Genomic DNA, 17124 nt, shown 5'->3' on the forward strand with positions numbered 1-17124 from the left:
TAATGATCCATTCAGCTCTCTGCAGCTTTTGTCCTGCACTGATCTCAGCACAGAGGACTTAGTGTGGGAAAGTCCGACACGGCCTCTACTCACACTGACCAGCATCTACAAACACATCTGCTCGCTCTGGAGCTCCAGAACTGACAGAATACTGATTCACCATTTATTATTATATAAAGTTACCAAACAATCTTCACAACAAATCCCTCCAATAAACCTTTTTATAACAAACCCAAGAGTTTAAAAGCATTTCACTGTGGATAAAAAGTGTTAAATTAATAATGAACACTAATATCCCAGTAATGATGTAAACTGTGTAACGAGAGGATCAGTGATTAAAAATCAGAATGATAAGAACTGCAGCTGTTTGATTTATAAATGATACTAATGATGATTCTGATGATATGAGGATCTACAGTATAGATAAAATATCTACATACAGAGCTATAAACCTATACAGTGAAAGAGGAGGGTTTGTGGTGAAACACACTTCTGCTGTCCCTGAATTCAAACCTCTTATAAGTCAGGGAACTCACATACTGCAACCATAACAGAAGCTTTTACTGGTTTGAGGAGAGCTGGAGATGCTTAGTGACTCAGTAAATTCCATAAAAGGTCAGAGTTTCCTCAACCCTAAAGAACTGACAACCATACCTCTCATTGGCTTTATCATGAGCAGCTCTTCTAAAGACACATTAGCATCTGAATGGACACACTTCCATTGTTCTCTGTGTTCTTCCAATGGGCAGAGTGTGGGAAAGCTCTGGAGGGAAGACTCACAGTCTACAGTCATTAATATCCCAAACATTAGGATTTGTGAGCGGTGCACAAGAGAATAGGCACACTTATAGTAGAGGAACTTTACTCAGCAGGTTTCTCTGGAAGATCTTCCACATTTGGACCAAAACTCCATACATAGCAAATGTCTGGATCATGATAAAACTTCATCAGCAAAGTGAGACCAACCAATGTCTCCATGGTTCATTAGAATATAGTGATAGGCTCCAGTTGAAGTTACCAGAATCAGCTTCACATGTGTGTACATGGACGTGTGCTATCAGTGACATCACCTCCACCCCTCCACCTGCTCCCCTGTGACATGGACATTATCCCCAGCCAGAAGACCACTGAGCATATGGCAGCTGGACTGTTGAAGCTCTACTATTGGCTACAAAGTGTGAGAACTTACAGCGAGCCCAAGACCCATACATTTATATGGAGATTTGGGAGTATAAATAGAGGAGACTCAGCCAGTGCAGATCAGACTCACTCTACACACAGAGATCTACAGCACTGACATCTACAGACATGGCTCCTGCAATCACACCAGCACCGACCATCTCAAAGGAGCTCCTACCTCTGAACAACAAGGTAAATTTAGAACCTCATAAAATACAGAAAAATGACCATTCTTGATCTTCTCCATTAATGATCATCACTAGTTTGGGTCCAGATCACTAACCATGTTCTCCTTCTGTATCTGCAGTTGAGAAAGCCAGTGGTGGAGAAGATGCGCAGAGATCGCATCAACAGCAGCATTGAGCAGCTCAAGACTCTCCTGGCTCCACAGTTCCTCAACCAGCAGCCCGACTCCAAGCTGGAGAAAGCAGATATCCTGGAGATGACTGTGAGCGTCCTGAGACGACAGCAGTCTGCAGTCTCCTGTCTCCTCCAGCTCAGCAGCTATCAATCAAGGCTTCTCCAGATGTGTCCATGAGATTGTGAACTTCTTGTCCAAAGATGAGGTGAAGACACACTCTCAGAGAAAACTGCTGAACCACTTCCAGAACCTGCAGCCCTCAACAGACAAGAAATGGAGGGAAAATGTTCTCCCTCAAGACCAGCAGACCATCAGCCAAGAGAAGAGCGCCCTCTGGAGGCCCTGGTAGATGCCTTCAGAAGGAGATTAACTACAGCAGCTGAATATAAGAGAGTACAAGTGTCTATATTAGACCTCTGTAGTGAAGCTGTGTGTTTTTCCTTTGCTAGAAAAGACTGTTTAAAGCTTATTTCTCTTTTGGGGAAAATGTGAAACTTTAAAAGCTCCAGTGAGTTTGAATCTTCTCTGAGGATTTAATGTGAATCACATGATCTACTGAAACTTTCCACTTCAGAAGAATTCAGATGTTTCTTCTAAGAAGGAGAGTGATGACACTGTCTGAGATAATATCAGACCTTTATAATGAAGCATGGATGAGTGTGAAGCTCTGTCACACTTCTTTCACACTGAAGCTCTGTTTCAATTTTCTGTTTTTCTAAAACATCAATCTGAAACTATTTCCACTGAAATCTCTGTTCATTAGTGAACAGCTGCAGTTCATACTGAACAGCTCAGCATTTCCTATAGAAATGATTCAGCTCTTGTTGTCCTACAACAACATTCCTTTATATCTTCTCATATTAAGAAGCTTTTCTATAGTTTGAAGTCTTCTCTAAGTTTGTGTGTTTGTCTTTTGTAAAGACAGATTTGTTAAACCATGATCTGTATGTTGCAGAATTCTAATGTTGTGATATATTATCACAAATCATATCTATGGAAATCAAATGATGAATTTCATCAGTTTTATTCTTCTGAATATTTTAGAATCTGTCTTTGGTAAAGACTTCTTTACTTTTTTAAACCATGTTCTCTATCTTGAAGAAGTTTTGTGGAAATCATGATCTCTGCATGTTGCAGAATTTGAATATTGTCATATATTATAACAGATTATAGAAATCTATGAAAATAAACTCCTAATTTCATCACATTCCTCTTGTTGTGAACTTGCTTTCCTCCATGTTAAAGACCAGGACATCATGATCTGATTGAACTCAGCTTCTGAAAATATAGAGGTAGAACTTGTTGAGTAGGTACTTGGCTATGGGACGTTCAAAGAAAAGAAAAGGTCTATTCTAGTCATTATTTAAAGCGAAATCTCAGGTAGAAAAAAGTAATCCAAGATCATGAGACTTACTGAATCGTTTCGTAGATACAGGGCAGTTCATCCAATTAAATCTCAGGATTCAGTAAATGAGGATTTTCCAGCTTTAAAGGAGAGAGATGTAGTTTTTCTAAATTCTCTGACAGTGAAGTGGGCTTTAAACACAGCAACATGTAGTGAAGAGTGAATTTATGCAGTGCAGGGGTGCTCAATCCTGGACCCGGAGATCTACTGTCCTGCAAAGTTTATTTCCCATCTTTATCTAACACACCTTCAGGGGTATCTGAATATTAGAGCCAGGTGTTTTGGATCTGAACTCTTGAGAATAATAGATCTCCACGACCAGGAATGAACCCCCCTGCTGTAAACATCTTACCAAATCCCTTCAGCCATCTACATTTTAAATGGAGTGAATGTGCAGTAATGAGCTACAGTACATTTAAATAGAAAACACAGTAGAGATTTGTTAGTCAAGTTAAAATTTGTATTTAAATGGACACACTTTTATTATTCAGGCTTCCATGGATGATTGATGTGTTGGAAATCTATGATCAGAAGAAACTAATTACCTCCACAGGTTAGTTATGTATGAAGAAGAGTTCCAAAGAGTTTAGTTCAGCTAATGCACACTTACACTATTCCACATTTCATGTTTACAGTACTGGCTTTAACCTTCAAAAACAAACATGTACAAATAATTTTAGATTGTCGCATCACTTTAAGTATGAAACTGTGCTCCAACCATAAAGCCAATCCATTTACTGACGTGTGCAAACAGTGGAGAACATCCTCGTCGAAATTCAGTTCTAACCTTCCTATAATGAATATTTACCTCCATTTAAGAGGGAAACTACTGTGAGAAGTGACATCACATCTCAGCCAGTGAGCGTCTTTCCCTCCAGATGGTGAGTGACGTCACACTCTGTCTCCAACACAACACACCGTCTTCAACCATCACTAATGATCCATTCAGCTCTCTGCAGCTTTTGTCTTGCACTGATCTCAGCACAGAGGACTCCGACACGGCCTCTACTCACACTGACCAGCATCTACAAACACATCTGCTCGCTCTGGAGCTCCAGAACTGACAGAATACTGATTCACCATTTATTATTATATAAAGTTACCAAACAATCTTCACAACAAATCCCTCCAATAAACCTTTTTATAACAAACCCAAGAGTTTAAAAGCATTTCACTGTGGATAAAAAGTGTTAAATTAATAATGAACACTAATATTCCATTAATGATGTAAACTGTGTAACGAGAGGATCAGTGATTAAAAATCAGAATGATAAGAACTGCAGCTGTTTGATTTATAAATGATACTAATGACGATTCTGATGATATGAGGATCTACAGTATAGATAAAATATCTACATACAGAGCTATAAACCTATACAGTGAAAGAGGAGGGTTTGTGGTGAAACACACTTCTGCTGTCCCTGAATTCAAACCTCTTATAAGTCAGGGAACTCACATACTGCAACCATAACAGAAGCTCTTACTGGTTTGAGGAGAGCTGGAGATGCTTAGTGACTCAGTAAATTCCATAAAAGGTCAGAGTTTCCTCAACCCTAAAGAACTGACAACCATACCTCTTATTGGCTTTATCATGAGCAGCTCTTCTAAAGACACATTAGCATCTGAATGGACACACTTCCATTGTTCTCTGTGTTCTTCCAATGGGCAGAGTGTGGGAAAGCTCTGGAGGGAAGACTCACAGTCTACAGTCATTAATATCCTAAACATTAGGATTTGTGAGCGGTGCACAAGAGAATAGGCACACTTATGGTTGAGGAACTTTACTCAGCAGGTTTCTCTGGAAGATCTTCCACATTTGGACCAAAACTCCATACATAGAAAATGTCTGGATCATGATAAAACTTCATCAGCAAAGTGAGACCAACCAATGTCTCCATGGTTCATTAGAATATAGTGATAGGCTCCAGTTGAAGTTACCCGAATCAGCTCCACATGTGTGTACATGGACGTGTGCTATCAGTGACATCACCTCCACCCCTCCACCTGCTCCCCTGTGACATGGACATTATCCCCAGCCAGAAGACCACTGAGCATATGGCAGCTGGACTGTTGAAGCTCTACCATTGGCTACAAAGTGTGAGAACCTCCAGCGAGCCCAAGACCCACACATTCATATGGAGATTTGGGAGTATAAATAGAGGAGACTCAGCCAGCGCAGATCAGACTCACTCTGCACACAGAGATCTACAGCACTGACATCTACAGACATGGCTCCTGCAATCACTTCAGCACCAACCATCTCAAAGGAGCTCCTACCTCTGAACAACAAGGTAAATTTAGAACCTCATAAAATACCATAAAATAAAAAATGACCATTCTTGATCTTCTCCATTAATGATCATCACTAGTTTGGGTCCAGTTAACTAACCATGTTCTCCTTCTGTATCTGCAGTTGAGAAAGCCAGTGGTGGAGAAGATGCGCAGAGATCGCATCAACAGCAGCATTGAGCAGCTCAAGATTCTCCTGGCTTCAGAGTTCCTCAACCAGCAGCCCGACTCCAAGCTGGAGAAAGCAGATATCCTGGAGATGACTGTAAGCGTCCTGAGACGACAGCAGTCTGCAGTCTCCTCCAGCTCAGCAGCTATCAATCAAGGCTTCTCCAGATGTGTCCACGAGATTGTGAACTTCTTGTCCAAAGATGAGGTGAAGACACACTCTCAGAGAAAACTGCTGAACCACTTCCAGAACCTGCAGCCCTCAACAGACAAGAAATGGAGGGAAAGTGTTCTCCCTCAAGACCAGCAGACCATCAGCCACGAGAAGAGCGCCCTCTGGAGGCCCTGGTAGATGCCTTCAGAAGGAGATTAACTACAGAAGCTAAACATAAAAAGTCTACAAGTGTCTATATTAGACCTCTGTAGTGAAGCTGTGTGTTTTTCCTTTGCTACAAAAGACTGTTTAAAGCTTATTTCTCTTTTGGGGAAAATGTGAAACTTTAAAAGCTCCAGTGAGTTTGAATCTTCTCTGAGGATTTCATGTGAATCACATGATCTACTGAAACTTTCCACTTCAGAAGAATTCAGATGTTTCTTCTAAGAAGGAGAGTGATGACACTGTCTGAGATAATATCAGACCTTTATAATGAAGCATGGATGAGTGTGAAGCTCTGTCACACTTCTTTCACACTGAAGCTGTTTCATTTTTCTGCTTTTCTAAAACATCAATCTGAAGCTATTTCCACTGAAATCTCTGTTCATTAGTGAACAGCTGCAGTTCATACTGAACAGCTCAGCATTTCCTATAGAAATGATTCAGCTCTTGTTGTCCTACAACAACATTCCTTTATATCTTCTCATATTGATAAGCTTTTCTATAGTTTGAAGTCTTCTTTAAGTTTGTGTGTTTGTCTTTTGTAAAGACAGATTTGTTAAACCATGATCTGTATGTTGCAAAATTCTAATGTTGTGATATATTATCACAAATCATATCTATGGAAATCAAATGATGAATTTCATCAGCTTTATTCTTCTGAATATTTCAGAATCTGTCTTTTGTAAAGACTTCTTTACTTTGTTAAACCATGTTCTCTATCTTGAAGAATTTGTGTGGATTTGTCTTTTGTAAAGACGACTTTGTGAAATCATGATCTCTGCATGTTGCAGAATTTGAATACTGTCATATATTATAACAGATTATAGAAATCTATGAAAATAAACCAATAATTTTACCACATTCCAGTCATCAATTTGTGTTCCTTCATTCTGCAGTTGATTTAACTAGAGCTTGTTGAGTAGGCACAGCTTTAATGGATTATTTTTTTCTACATAAATTGTATGTAAATGAAATGAATTGGATTTGATATAACAGCATGTAGGGAATGGTGAATTTGTGTAATGCAGTAGTGCTCAGTCCTGGAGATATCCTGTCCTGCGGTATAGGGTTTAGATCCAAATTTAGCACATCTTCAGGGGCATCTGAATATTACATTATCATTACTGAGGTTTTGAATGAGTAAAGTGTTGGGAATCTATGGTCAGAAGATACCAATTACAGCTAAGCTGTCTAAGGAAGCGTTCCAAAGATTTTCGCTCTGCTAATGCACACGGCATACCACATTTCATACTAACACAAATACTGTCTTTAGCCTTTTAAAAGCAATGTATTTATGAAAGTGTACGCACAGTGGATAATATCCTGCGAGATAATTAAATTCCAACCTTTAATGAAAAACATGTATTGCCATTTTTGTCTGTTTTTAGTTTTCTCAATGGTTTGAACCCTGTAACACTTTCTGGAGAAATGGACCAATAGAAATAGTCTAAATTACTTGGAACAAACATTTATTTTGCTTTAATTTCCATTTAAAGTAGATCATATTTTTGCCCTCTCTGGTGAATTCACCATTTCGGAGATCCATGTTTTTCATTTGACGACAATATATTCTGCATATATCTACATTTAGGAGGTAAAATACTGTAGTGAGTGGTGACATCACATCTCAGCCAGTAAGGGTCTTTCCCTCCAGATGGTGAGTGACGTCACACTCTGTCAACAACACAAAACACCGTCTTTAACCATCACTAATGATCCATTCAGCTCTCTGCAGCTTTTGTTCTTCATTGATACTGAATGTGGGAAACTCAGCTGAACAGTTGGCTACACCAGGAGCCTCATTACTGACAGAATAAAGAGAACAACAATACAACTGTTACCATGATAGCAATACAAAAACAATCCTCCACAAAGCTCTACAGAACTTTCCTATAACAACAAACTGAATATAGACCATGGCTCATTTCTTTGTATATATAATTGTAGCATTAAATGGGAAGTCTCATATTTTCCGATACAGTTTAGACATGAACAAAGTCATTCAGAGTTGTTTGGTGTGAAATGAATGGTTCATTATAGAGAAACTTTTACCAGCTGGGAATGTTAGGAATCAAGATGTAATAAGAATCAGGAATCATGCAAACATAGGCATTTTTTTCCAATCCAAAACCACCACCTTTTTATGTGATTTTTTTTTTTTGTCACAAACCTTATCACAACATTATCATACAATTATTGTAAAACTGTGTTTTAGGCTTCAGGAAGAACATGTGCAAGCATTTCCTGCCATATCATACTGTGATTCGGCTTTAGATTCATTAAACACCTTGACTGACCATGATTGCTTTACATGTTAATCCCAAAAATATGCAGAAACATAAATCAATATTTTTGTCCGTTTTTAGTTTTCTTCTTGGTTTGAATCCTGTAGCTTTTAGAGATATAATCTAAATAATCTAAATAAATAAAATGTTTTCATTAGAAGTCTAAAACTGAAACATAAGATATGAAATATTCCAGTTGATAATGGTAACTACCTTAAATAAATAATATACAATGCAATACAATAAAAGCACTGATAAAACTGACACATAAACACACCAATAAGTAATATATAATGTTATAAAATTCTCCAAACTTACGAGCATTTATTTAAACACAGAATAGAATACTTTCTGAACATCCACTCATAATAAAAAAGTTTAAAAGAGGAAATTGCTTTACTTTTTGACATTATGCCCACCAAATGTTAAAACCCCATTTTTAATTGTGTGTAAACAAATAAACATAAGAAAGAAAACAGGAAATAAATACGTTTGAACATCCAGAAAACTAGAGACATTCCAACTTTTTGAAGTAAGGTGTAAATGTGAGAAACCATGCAAGGCTTTGAGCAGTGATGTAGACACAACTGTGGAAGAATGTCTGAAGTACTTTGACTTTTTAAATATGTACATAAAAATTATGAGATGTCAGACAAACATACTTCCACATTTGTATTTACATCACTTCTTTAAGCCTTGCATGGTTCCTCACATTAACATTTTGTCACGATTCTTTTATAGCATTACCCTTACTTCAAAAAGTTTGACCGCTCAAACAACCGAAAGTCGTATCGTTCCGAACATTCATGTAAAAAGGACTATCAACAATCTCTCTTCAACACAGAGAAGACTTTAATTAGAAGCTGTAGTTGTTATAAAGACCTGTAATACCTGAAAGGACTGGGTTGGTCATTTTAACATAACAGTCGACCTATCTAAAGAAATTTAGCTTGTTTTGTAGGACTGTTCGTGATTTTATTATGGATCCCATAATGTTAAAGTATCATTAATGAAAGGTCAACGTGTGTCACCCCCACCTTTCAAACTCCCTCCGAATGGGTTCTCCTTCAAAAGACACATTAGCATGTGAATAGACACACGTCTATTGTTCTTTATCCACTCTTTCAATGAGGAGAGTGTGGGAAAGCTCTAGAGGCAAGAATCACAGTCAGAGGTCATTAATATCCTAAACTCCACCAGCTACTAAATATTTTGGGCACACACAGGGGAGTAGACACACTTATGCATATTAGGACCAGATTTGTGAACTGTAACAGTTTTGCTGGTGTCATTACTTAATCATTTATTAAACCACCCTCCATTTGACGGGAGGTATAAGACACGTCTACATTACCATTGGAAAGCCAGTCATTAAAATCAGTGCAACCGAAATATTTTATGATGAACTGAGGACCATTATGCATGTGGTGTCTCATTACTAGTTTGTACTAGTCTTGCTAGGTGAATGACTGTTACATTTAACAGATGCTACATGTGGAGCAACCTAGCGTGGCCCTTGAATTCAGGATAAATGCTGTGCCTCCTCCAATGTTCAGCCCAAACATGGTACTGCAATTTTAAAACATCATCAGAAAATGTCAAAGCCCTTAGTGGATAAGGTTTCCAGGTTTATACAACCCCATGATGTCTCATTAGAAAGTACTGATACAGTCAAACTGAAGGGACCAGAATTAGCTCCACACGTGTACACAGTAATGGGAGTGTGCTGCCAGCAACACTGGTACCAACATCAGGCACCAAATCTGCTCTTTTCAAAGGGTCACCACTTTCCCAGAATAACAAACACAGTGGTCTTAGCCCCTTTCCATCACCCCCACTTCTCCACCTGCTCCCCTGAGACATGGTCATTCTCCCCAACTAGAAGATCACTGAGCATGTGGCAGCTCTACATTCCTCATTGTCTATCCGAGCTCTACCATTGGCTACAAACTGTGAGAAACCCCAGTAAGCCCAAGACCCACACATTCATATGGAGATTTGGGAGTATAAATAGAGGAGACTCAGCCAGTGCAGATCAGACTCACTCTACACACAGAGATCTACAGCACTGACATCTACAGACATGGCTCCTGCAATCACACCAGCACCGACCATCTCAAAGGAGCTCCTACCTCTGAACAACAAGGTAAATTGAGAACTTGTTAACTTTGAATGCCTGTTTACCTACTTTAAAACACAATATATCATTACTGTTCAAGACAAGTTAATCTTATTTCATTTTCTATCTGCAGTTGAGAAAGCCAGTGGTGGAGAAGATGCACAGAGATCGCATCAACAGCAGCATTGAGCAGCTCAAGACTCTCAGAGTTCCTCAACTTGCAGTCTACAAGACCCCAAGCTGGAGAAAGCAGATATCATGATACACTGTCACTGACTTTTCCTCCAGTTTACAAGATGTCAATCAAGGCTTCTCCAGATGTGTTCGTAAGGTTCTACTCTTCTTGTCCAAAGATGAGGCGAAGACACACTCTCAGAGAAAACTGCTGAACCACTTCCAGAACCTGCAGCCCTCAACAGACAAGAAATGGAGGGAAAGTGTTCTCCCTCAAGACCAGCAGACCATCAGCCAAGAGAAGAGCGCCCTCTGGAGGCCCTGGTAGATGCCTTCAGAAGTAGATTAACTACAGAAGCTAAACATAAGAGACTATAAGTGTCTATATTAGACCTCTAGTGAAGCTGTGTGTTTTTATACTTTGCATCAAAAGATTGTTTAAAGCTTATTTCTCTTTTTGGGAAAATTTGAAACTTAAAAAGCTCCAGATGTCTTCAGAGTAAAGAGAAGAGCACCCTCTTGAGCCCTGGTGGCTGCATTCAGAATGAGACAGAATATGTCTGATTACAATAGTCTATATTAGACTTTTTTATATATATATTTTGAATATATACATTTTTTCTTTTTGTTTGTACAGTTTATTTCCCTTTTGGGGATGCTGTGTTTGTGTAATGCTCTGATGGGTTAATCTTTAATGATCATTTAATGTGAATCACATGTGAACAACTAATAAATGCCTACCAAGGATCCCAATTTTGCCTTCTAAGAAGGAAAGGGAACACAATATTTGTGATATCAGACGTCTTTCAGTTTGAAAGATTGATATTTGATATCTGACCAGACCAGTTTTAATGGTTTATTTTATGTTCATTATTTGAAATGTGCTATTTGTTTTCTATATGAGAAAATGTGCACACCCTTTGTGTGGGTATGTGTGTAGACAAATGTTGCAATTCATACTGAAACGTTTGCTTAAGGCAATGTATTACTATTGTTGTCATAGAACAACTGGCATTTCTATATATGATTTTTATATTGAAATATATTACTAGATTTACACTGATTTCACTTTTTTGTGAATCTGATTTTGTCTTTTGTAAAGATGACTTTAAGTTGTTGAACTACTTTTGTATTTGCAAAACTTGATGTTACTCTGGAGGTTCTCATATTGAGAAAGTTGTCTATGATGCTTTTACAGATTTATTTTTTCATCTGTGAAGTTGTCTTTTGTAAGGACTGTTTGGTATTGTTCACTTTGGTTCTGTATTTTACAGAATCGGCTCAGAGAAACAATGTGACATATTAATACATGTACTTAAAATATTTGCAAATAAAATCCAGATTTTACTCAATTTGACAGACTTTGTATTTATTTATTTCAGAAAACAATCTCAGTGCATGAGGAGATGATATCTTCTAGATATTGCATAAAGTGACATGAATTTAGGTACAACCACACATCTTTGCCTGTTGCTCTGCAATTACTTGAGACAAATTAATAATAATATTGAATAACAGACTTGTATTTTCTATGAACTATCATTACCATTCCAGTATAGTGAAGGAATCTGGCAACTGTGGTACCACAATCTAGCCACAGATTTGCATTTACATTTGTCCAGTCAAAGTTCTTAAATTCCTATTTACTATGTTTATGTTCACAGTTTCTGTAACTATATGAAAAGATGATTGACTTGTAGGGCATGCTTCATTGAGTATCCCCCTGCATGTTGCCCAGTTTTAAGTTGTATTTTAGATCTTTAAGTTGCTGAAGACGGATAGATTCCAGAAGTACTTGGACTCAAATATTAACATAAATTATATGAATTCTACATCACTTATTGAAGCCTTGCATGGTTCCTTACATTAACATGCTGTTGTTCTTTATGGTTCTTCTATGGTATTGCTAAAAACACCGGTGACACAGTGGTTGCTTTTAATAAAGCATGGCCACAAAATATGGAGACCAGAAATTAGGTTTCCATTGGCCACAACCTGTTACGACCACAATGTATATATATATATATATATGTATATATATATATATATATATATATATATATATATATATATATATATATATATATATATATATATATATACAAGAGCCATATTGAGGCCATGAGATAATGCATAATTTTGTGGCCTTAAAATATTCTGTTGTGGCCTCAACATATCAACAAATATTATTTACCTGTCGGGCTACTTTTATGTCTACCTGAATTGTTTACAAGAACCAAAACTTTTGTGGTGTGTTCAAGCTACTCTACTTACCCCCAGCTGTGACATCTCATCTCAGCCAGTGAGGGTCTTTCCCTCCAGATGGTGGGTGATGTCAGAGAGCACTTTAACCATCACTAAAGATCCATTCAGCTCGCTGCAGCTTTTGTCCTGCGCTGATCTCAGCTCAGAGGACTCGGTGTGGGAAAGTCTGACACGCTCTCTACTCACACTGACCGACAACAAAAAGACACAAGAGACATCTGTTAAACGCAGACATTTTTATTCCAGTTGAGATCTTTTATTCAACTGATACCATGACAAACAGATTCAGCGTGGAGTGGATTTAATCATGACTGGTTCAACAGATGAAATCCCATTGATCATAGACACAAATCTCTGGATCTGTGACTTCAATATCAATAAGTAACCAGTGTATCTTAATTTGACCTCAGTGTCTCTGGTGGTTTGCAATCACACACACTTCCATTGTCTCTTGGAATGATGGGGAAGGCCTCAGGGATGGTAAAAGTGATCAGGGGTCAGAAGGAGTGACTAGGCACACATGGCTGAATTCAGATGACTGTATCAACTTTTCAATTCACTGATAGTCATTTAGAATACCTTTATACCTTCTAATCAGGTAAGTGTGTGGATAAATCCCCATAGGTCATTAATGTGTCATGTTGGTGAGTTCCAGGACAGTCTAACTAAATTACTCTGAAAAGCCCAACAGGTTCCAGTAAATACATTATAGTGAAATGTCAAAGTTTGTACCACCTTGGTTCTCCAAGTGATCCAGTTCTGAGGATGTTTGCTATGTCCTCTGCCAGCTAAATAGCTAGAACCTGATGGGTATTACAGTATAAATGGGTCTGATTGTCTTGTTCCTTATTATCGTTTACCCACAATAATTAGCTACAGTCCATAGCTAGTCCTTTAGAAAGTGTACTTTACACTTACCCAGCTATACCGTAGAACCTGTATAATAAACAGCCCTAGAACCTGGCATTACAACACTCCAAATCCTTTGCTACCATTTTTTAACAGGTAAGTAGTGTTTACTTACCTGGTTAATAGCAAGAACATCCCCGCTAGCAGACAGTGTTATAGCAAGGAACATTCAGCAATGTTTTTAGGTAAGGGTTCCAGGAAGGTTCTCCTGTAATGTTACAAAAACAATGTTCATAATGTAGCTACCTGTTAAAAACATGTGAAAAGCAGAATACGAGAGGGAGTGTGTTATTGTGAAGTAACACAGCCGGGCTGTTATTTCAATATAACGCATTAAAAAACGTAATAAAGGAATAAATAGATAACTCTAACTGCAAACAAAGTATTTAATGTGTGCTAATGTTAGCTAGCATTTCCTTCCGCCAAATTATAGCTTCATAACCAGCAGCTTGTTGCTAACTTTACCACAGTAGGGAACTTATTCTAAATGGCGTTTGCCATTGTGTATTATTCTCTTAATCCCTTTAGTTTAGTTTTAGGGCATTTTTAGGGTGTGTATTCTTTAGCTATGTTACTTCTTGGCTATAAGATTTATAGCAATGGCGCTCAGCGAAGTGATACAGCGTTAAAGCGAAATAACGGTTAAAACGCTTCTCAACCAATCAGCTTGCGTATTATTGTGTAATAATAAATGGTATATTATACAATATAATAAAAAAAAACATTGATAAAACTGATGCATAATCACACTGATTTAAAAAATGTGTCATAAAACATTTTCTAGAATAATCAAATAAACATTTATTGGAAGAATGGAAGTGAAAGCAATATCATTACATTTAGAATAACATTACTGAAAGTTGATCAACAGATATATCTGTCAATATAGTTGAAAAGCAACATCCTATGTTGAGATAACCTTAACATGCTCAAGTAATGCCATACGGCTTCCCATACATCCTTGTCCAACCTAAACCAACACCTAAACCATGTTTCCAAACTATCTAACATAAAAAAAGCTGTATTCTCAATAAAAAAAATTTTTTTGAGTTTTGTACTGAATGCTATGAGTCTATAAGGCCAATATCATTAAATTCTATGTCACTTCCATTGCTTTCTAGCTACACTGGCCTGCATTGTACCTCCAATGCAAAATATTTAGGTTTAGTAGGAATTGTTTGGCTTGCATTTTCATTTAATGTCTTTACAAGTCATTTATTAAAGGTCAGCCTGTGTCATTCCACTTTTAGAGAAACCTTTGAAGAAACCTTTAAAAGTGGGCCCTCCTTCAAAAGACACATTAGCATGTGAATAGACACACGTCCATTCTTCTTTAGCCTCTCTTTCAATGGGCAGAGTGTGGGAAAGCTCTGGAGGCAAGAATCACAGTCAGAGGGCATTAATCTTCTCCACCAGCTACTAAATATTTTGGACACACACAGGGGAGTAGACACACTTATGCATAATAGGGTGAAAACTGCTTGTCTGTTGTCATTAGCATAATCATTCATACTGGTGTGTCCTTTGAAAAGGTTCGCAAGGGAATAGGCATGCATATGGATCTTTAGTTATCGAAGGATGTTCTGAACATATAAAAGCACTAGAGAATTTGTCCTTTATAGGCGTTAACTTGACCAGTGCCAATGGACCAACCAACAACTTTTTGATGTAGCCATAAAGTGTCACCAACTGTAATGATTTACTGTGTAGAGCAAATAAAATGTAAACAATGGGCCTTAAGAAATTTCTGAAATTTGATGGGTTGTAGAATTGGATGTGTTCATCGGGATGCGACTTGTGTGGACTTGGCTCTGCCAAATATCCCAGAATGCATTATGCACCACGTTTCTGTTGCAATTGCCAAATTACCATACAGCGTCCTTCTGTCCAGCCAGCCCTACCATGTACACCAGTCAGAATTTGACTTGTACTTTATATTGATTATATTTTAGGTTTATGGCTACAACAACACCATAAAACTCTGATTACCTCACCGCATTTCACAGACCAGCCATAATAGGCTGCAGTACACCAAATAACCTGGAGCCATTCAACAAGGCCTGTTTAACAGCCCATTTTAAGGATGTAGATTTCTCAAGACATATGAGAGTATGGCGACCACTAAATGCTAAGGCACTGCTAATGTGCCCTTACTAATATTTTATAGAAAGAATAAAGAAAGCAAATCCATTAACCCTTGCTGAGGGAAAAGGGAACACATTCAAATCAGCCAAGGGCGCCCTCTAGAGATTCCAATATGTAAAACCAGTATGTTCAGCAACTGAAGTTTATCTTACAACTATCCACTTAACATACATCTTAAAAAGTCAAATGCAGAGCTGTAGCTGATTTTACAATGTGTGAGAAGGCTATCTGACACATCTATCAAGTACACTACATGGACAAAAGTATTGGGACACCTGCTCATTCATTGTTTCTTCCAAAAAACAAGGGTATTAATAAAAGTTTATCCTCCTATTTTGTTGGATTAACTGTCTTTACTCTGCACTCCACTTTGTGGAGCATTGCCGTGAGGATTTGAATGCACTGAGTGACAAGAGAGTTAGTGAGGTCAGGATGTTGGATGATCACCACCCCATCTCACCACCCCACCTCACCCCCCAACTCCCCATCTCATCCCAAAAGCATTGGATGGAGCACCTTCCATCGTTCAATGCCCACGCCTCTAGCCCATGCCTGGCATTAGGCATGGTGTCAATAGGTTCATGTTTATCTGCTCCAGAGATCCAGAGTGTGTGTGTGTGTGTGTGTCTGTGTGTGCAAACACCTTTGCACAGTAAAGTAGCTAAATGTATTCTTGAAAAGGAGAGTCCACAAACTTTTGGATATACAGTGGTGCTTTATTTAATTAAAGACATGAATATTCAACTGAATATTACATTTACTTTAATAATAATAAAAAATAATGAATAATAAATAAATCATTATTAGGGTTTTGTTTAACTGTTTTAATTTAACCTAAACACCAACCTAAAATCTAAACCTAACTCTAACTATGGTCCTAAACCTAAACCCTGGTTCTAATCTTTACTATAAACCTAATACTGTTGAGAATCAACCTAGTTTTAATGAGCAATATTATAATATCTAAATAAAATATTTAAAAAGTGAACAAATCTTAGGCCATGCTGCTTCAACTCTCTAGGCTGAAAATGTGTCAGAAAAAAGAAAATTACCGTATATGATTCATCATTTAATACATTAATACATTAAATGCTAATAAATGAATAAATTAAAATAAATTAAAATTGCTGTATTGCAAAAATAAAATGTAATGAATATATTCCAAATAACCACTGACAGACCTGTTTGTGTGTGTGTGTTGAAGGGGGGGGTGCATTTGATGACAAGTACTGTCCAAATTGCCCCAAGGGGGTTTACCCCCACAGCTCATTAGCCTTTGAATAGACACACTTTCATTGTTCCCTCCAAATTCTCTCAATGCAAGAGAGTATGGTAAACTTCTGGAAGGAGGAACCACAGGCCAGTGTTATTAACATGACAACACCCCCCTTCCTCCCATGCCCTAACCATTTGAATATGTAAAGGTTTTCAGAGATGTGGTGGAACATG

The 17124-nt window shown here is 37.8% G+C and overlaps 1 protein-coding gene and 2 pseudogenes across 1 annotated transcript; all 3 read left to right on the forward strand.

Moving 5' to 3' along the window:
- Positions 1-1284: 1284 nt before the first annotated feature.
- On the forward strand, positions 1285-1889 carry LOC140543074 (transcription factor HES-5-like; annotated as a pseudogene).
- Positions 1890-5173: 3284 nt separating this feature from the next.
- On the forward strand, positions 5174-5754 carry LOC140542872 (transcription factor HES-5-like). Its single transcript, XM_072665823.1, has 2 exons — positions 5174-5236; positions 5359-5754. Exons 1-2 carry the CDS (start codon positions 5174-5176, stop codon positions 5752-5754), a joined length of 459 nt encoding a protein of 152 aa, XP_072521924.1.
- A 4368-nt stretch (positions 5755-10122) lies between these two features.
- LOC140542873 (transcription factor HES-5-like) lies at positions 10123-11619 on the forward strand (annotated as a pseudogene).
- The last annotated feature ends 5505 nt before the right edge of the window (positions 11620-17124 follow it).

The sequence above is a fragment of the Salminus brasiliensis genome, chromosome 21, assembly GCF_030463535.1.
Source record: "Salminus brasiliensis chromosome 21, fSalBra1.hap2, whole genome shotgun sequence".
Classification (NCBI taxonomy): domain Eukaryota; kingdom Metazoa; phylum Chordata; class Actinopteri; order Characiformes; family Bryconidae; genus Salminus; species Salminus brasiliensis.

Bases quoted from the DNA above. Each gene is read 5' to 3' on its own strand.
- LOC140542872 (XM_072665823.1), top strand. From the start codon at position 5,174: ATGGCTCCTGCAATCACTTCAGCACCAACCATCTCAAAGGAGCTCCTA. The intron at 5,237-5,358 runs GTAAATTTAGAA...CTGTATCTGCAG, and splicing joins TCCTACCTCTGAACAACAAG to TTGAGAAAGCCAGTGGTGGA.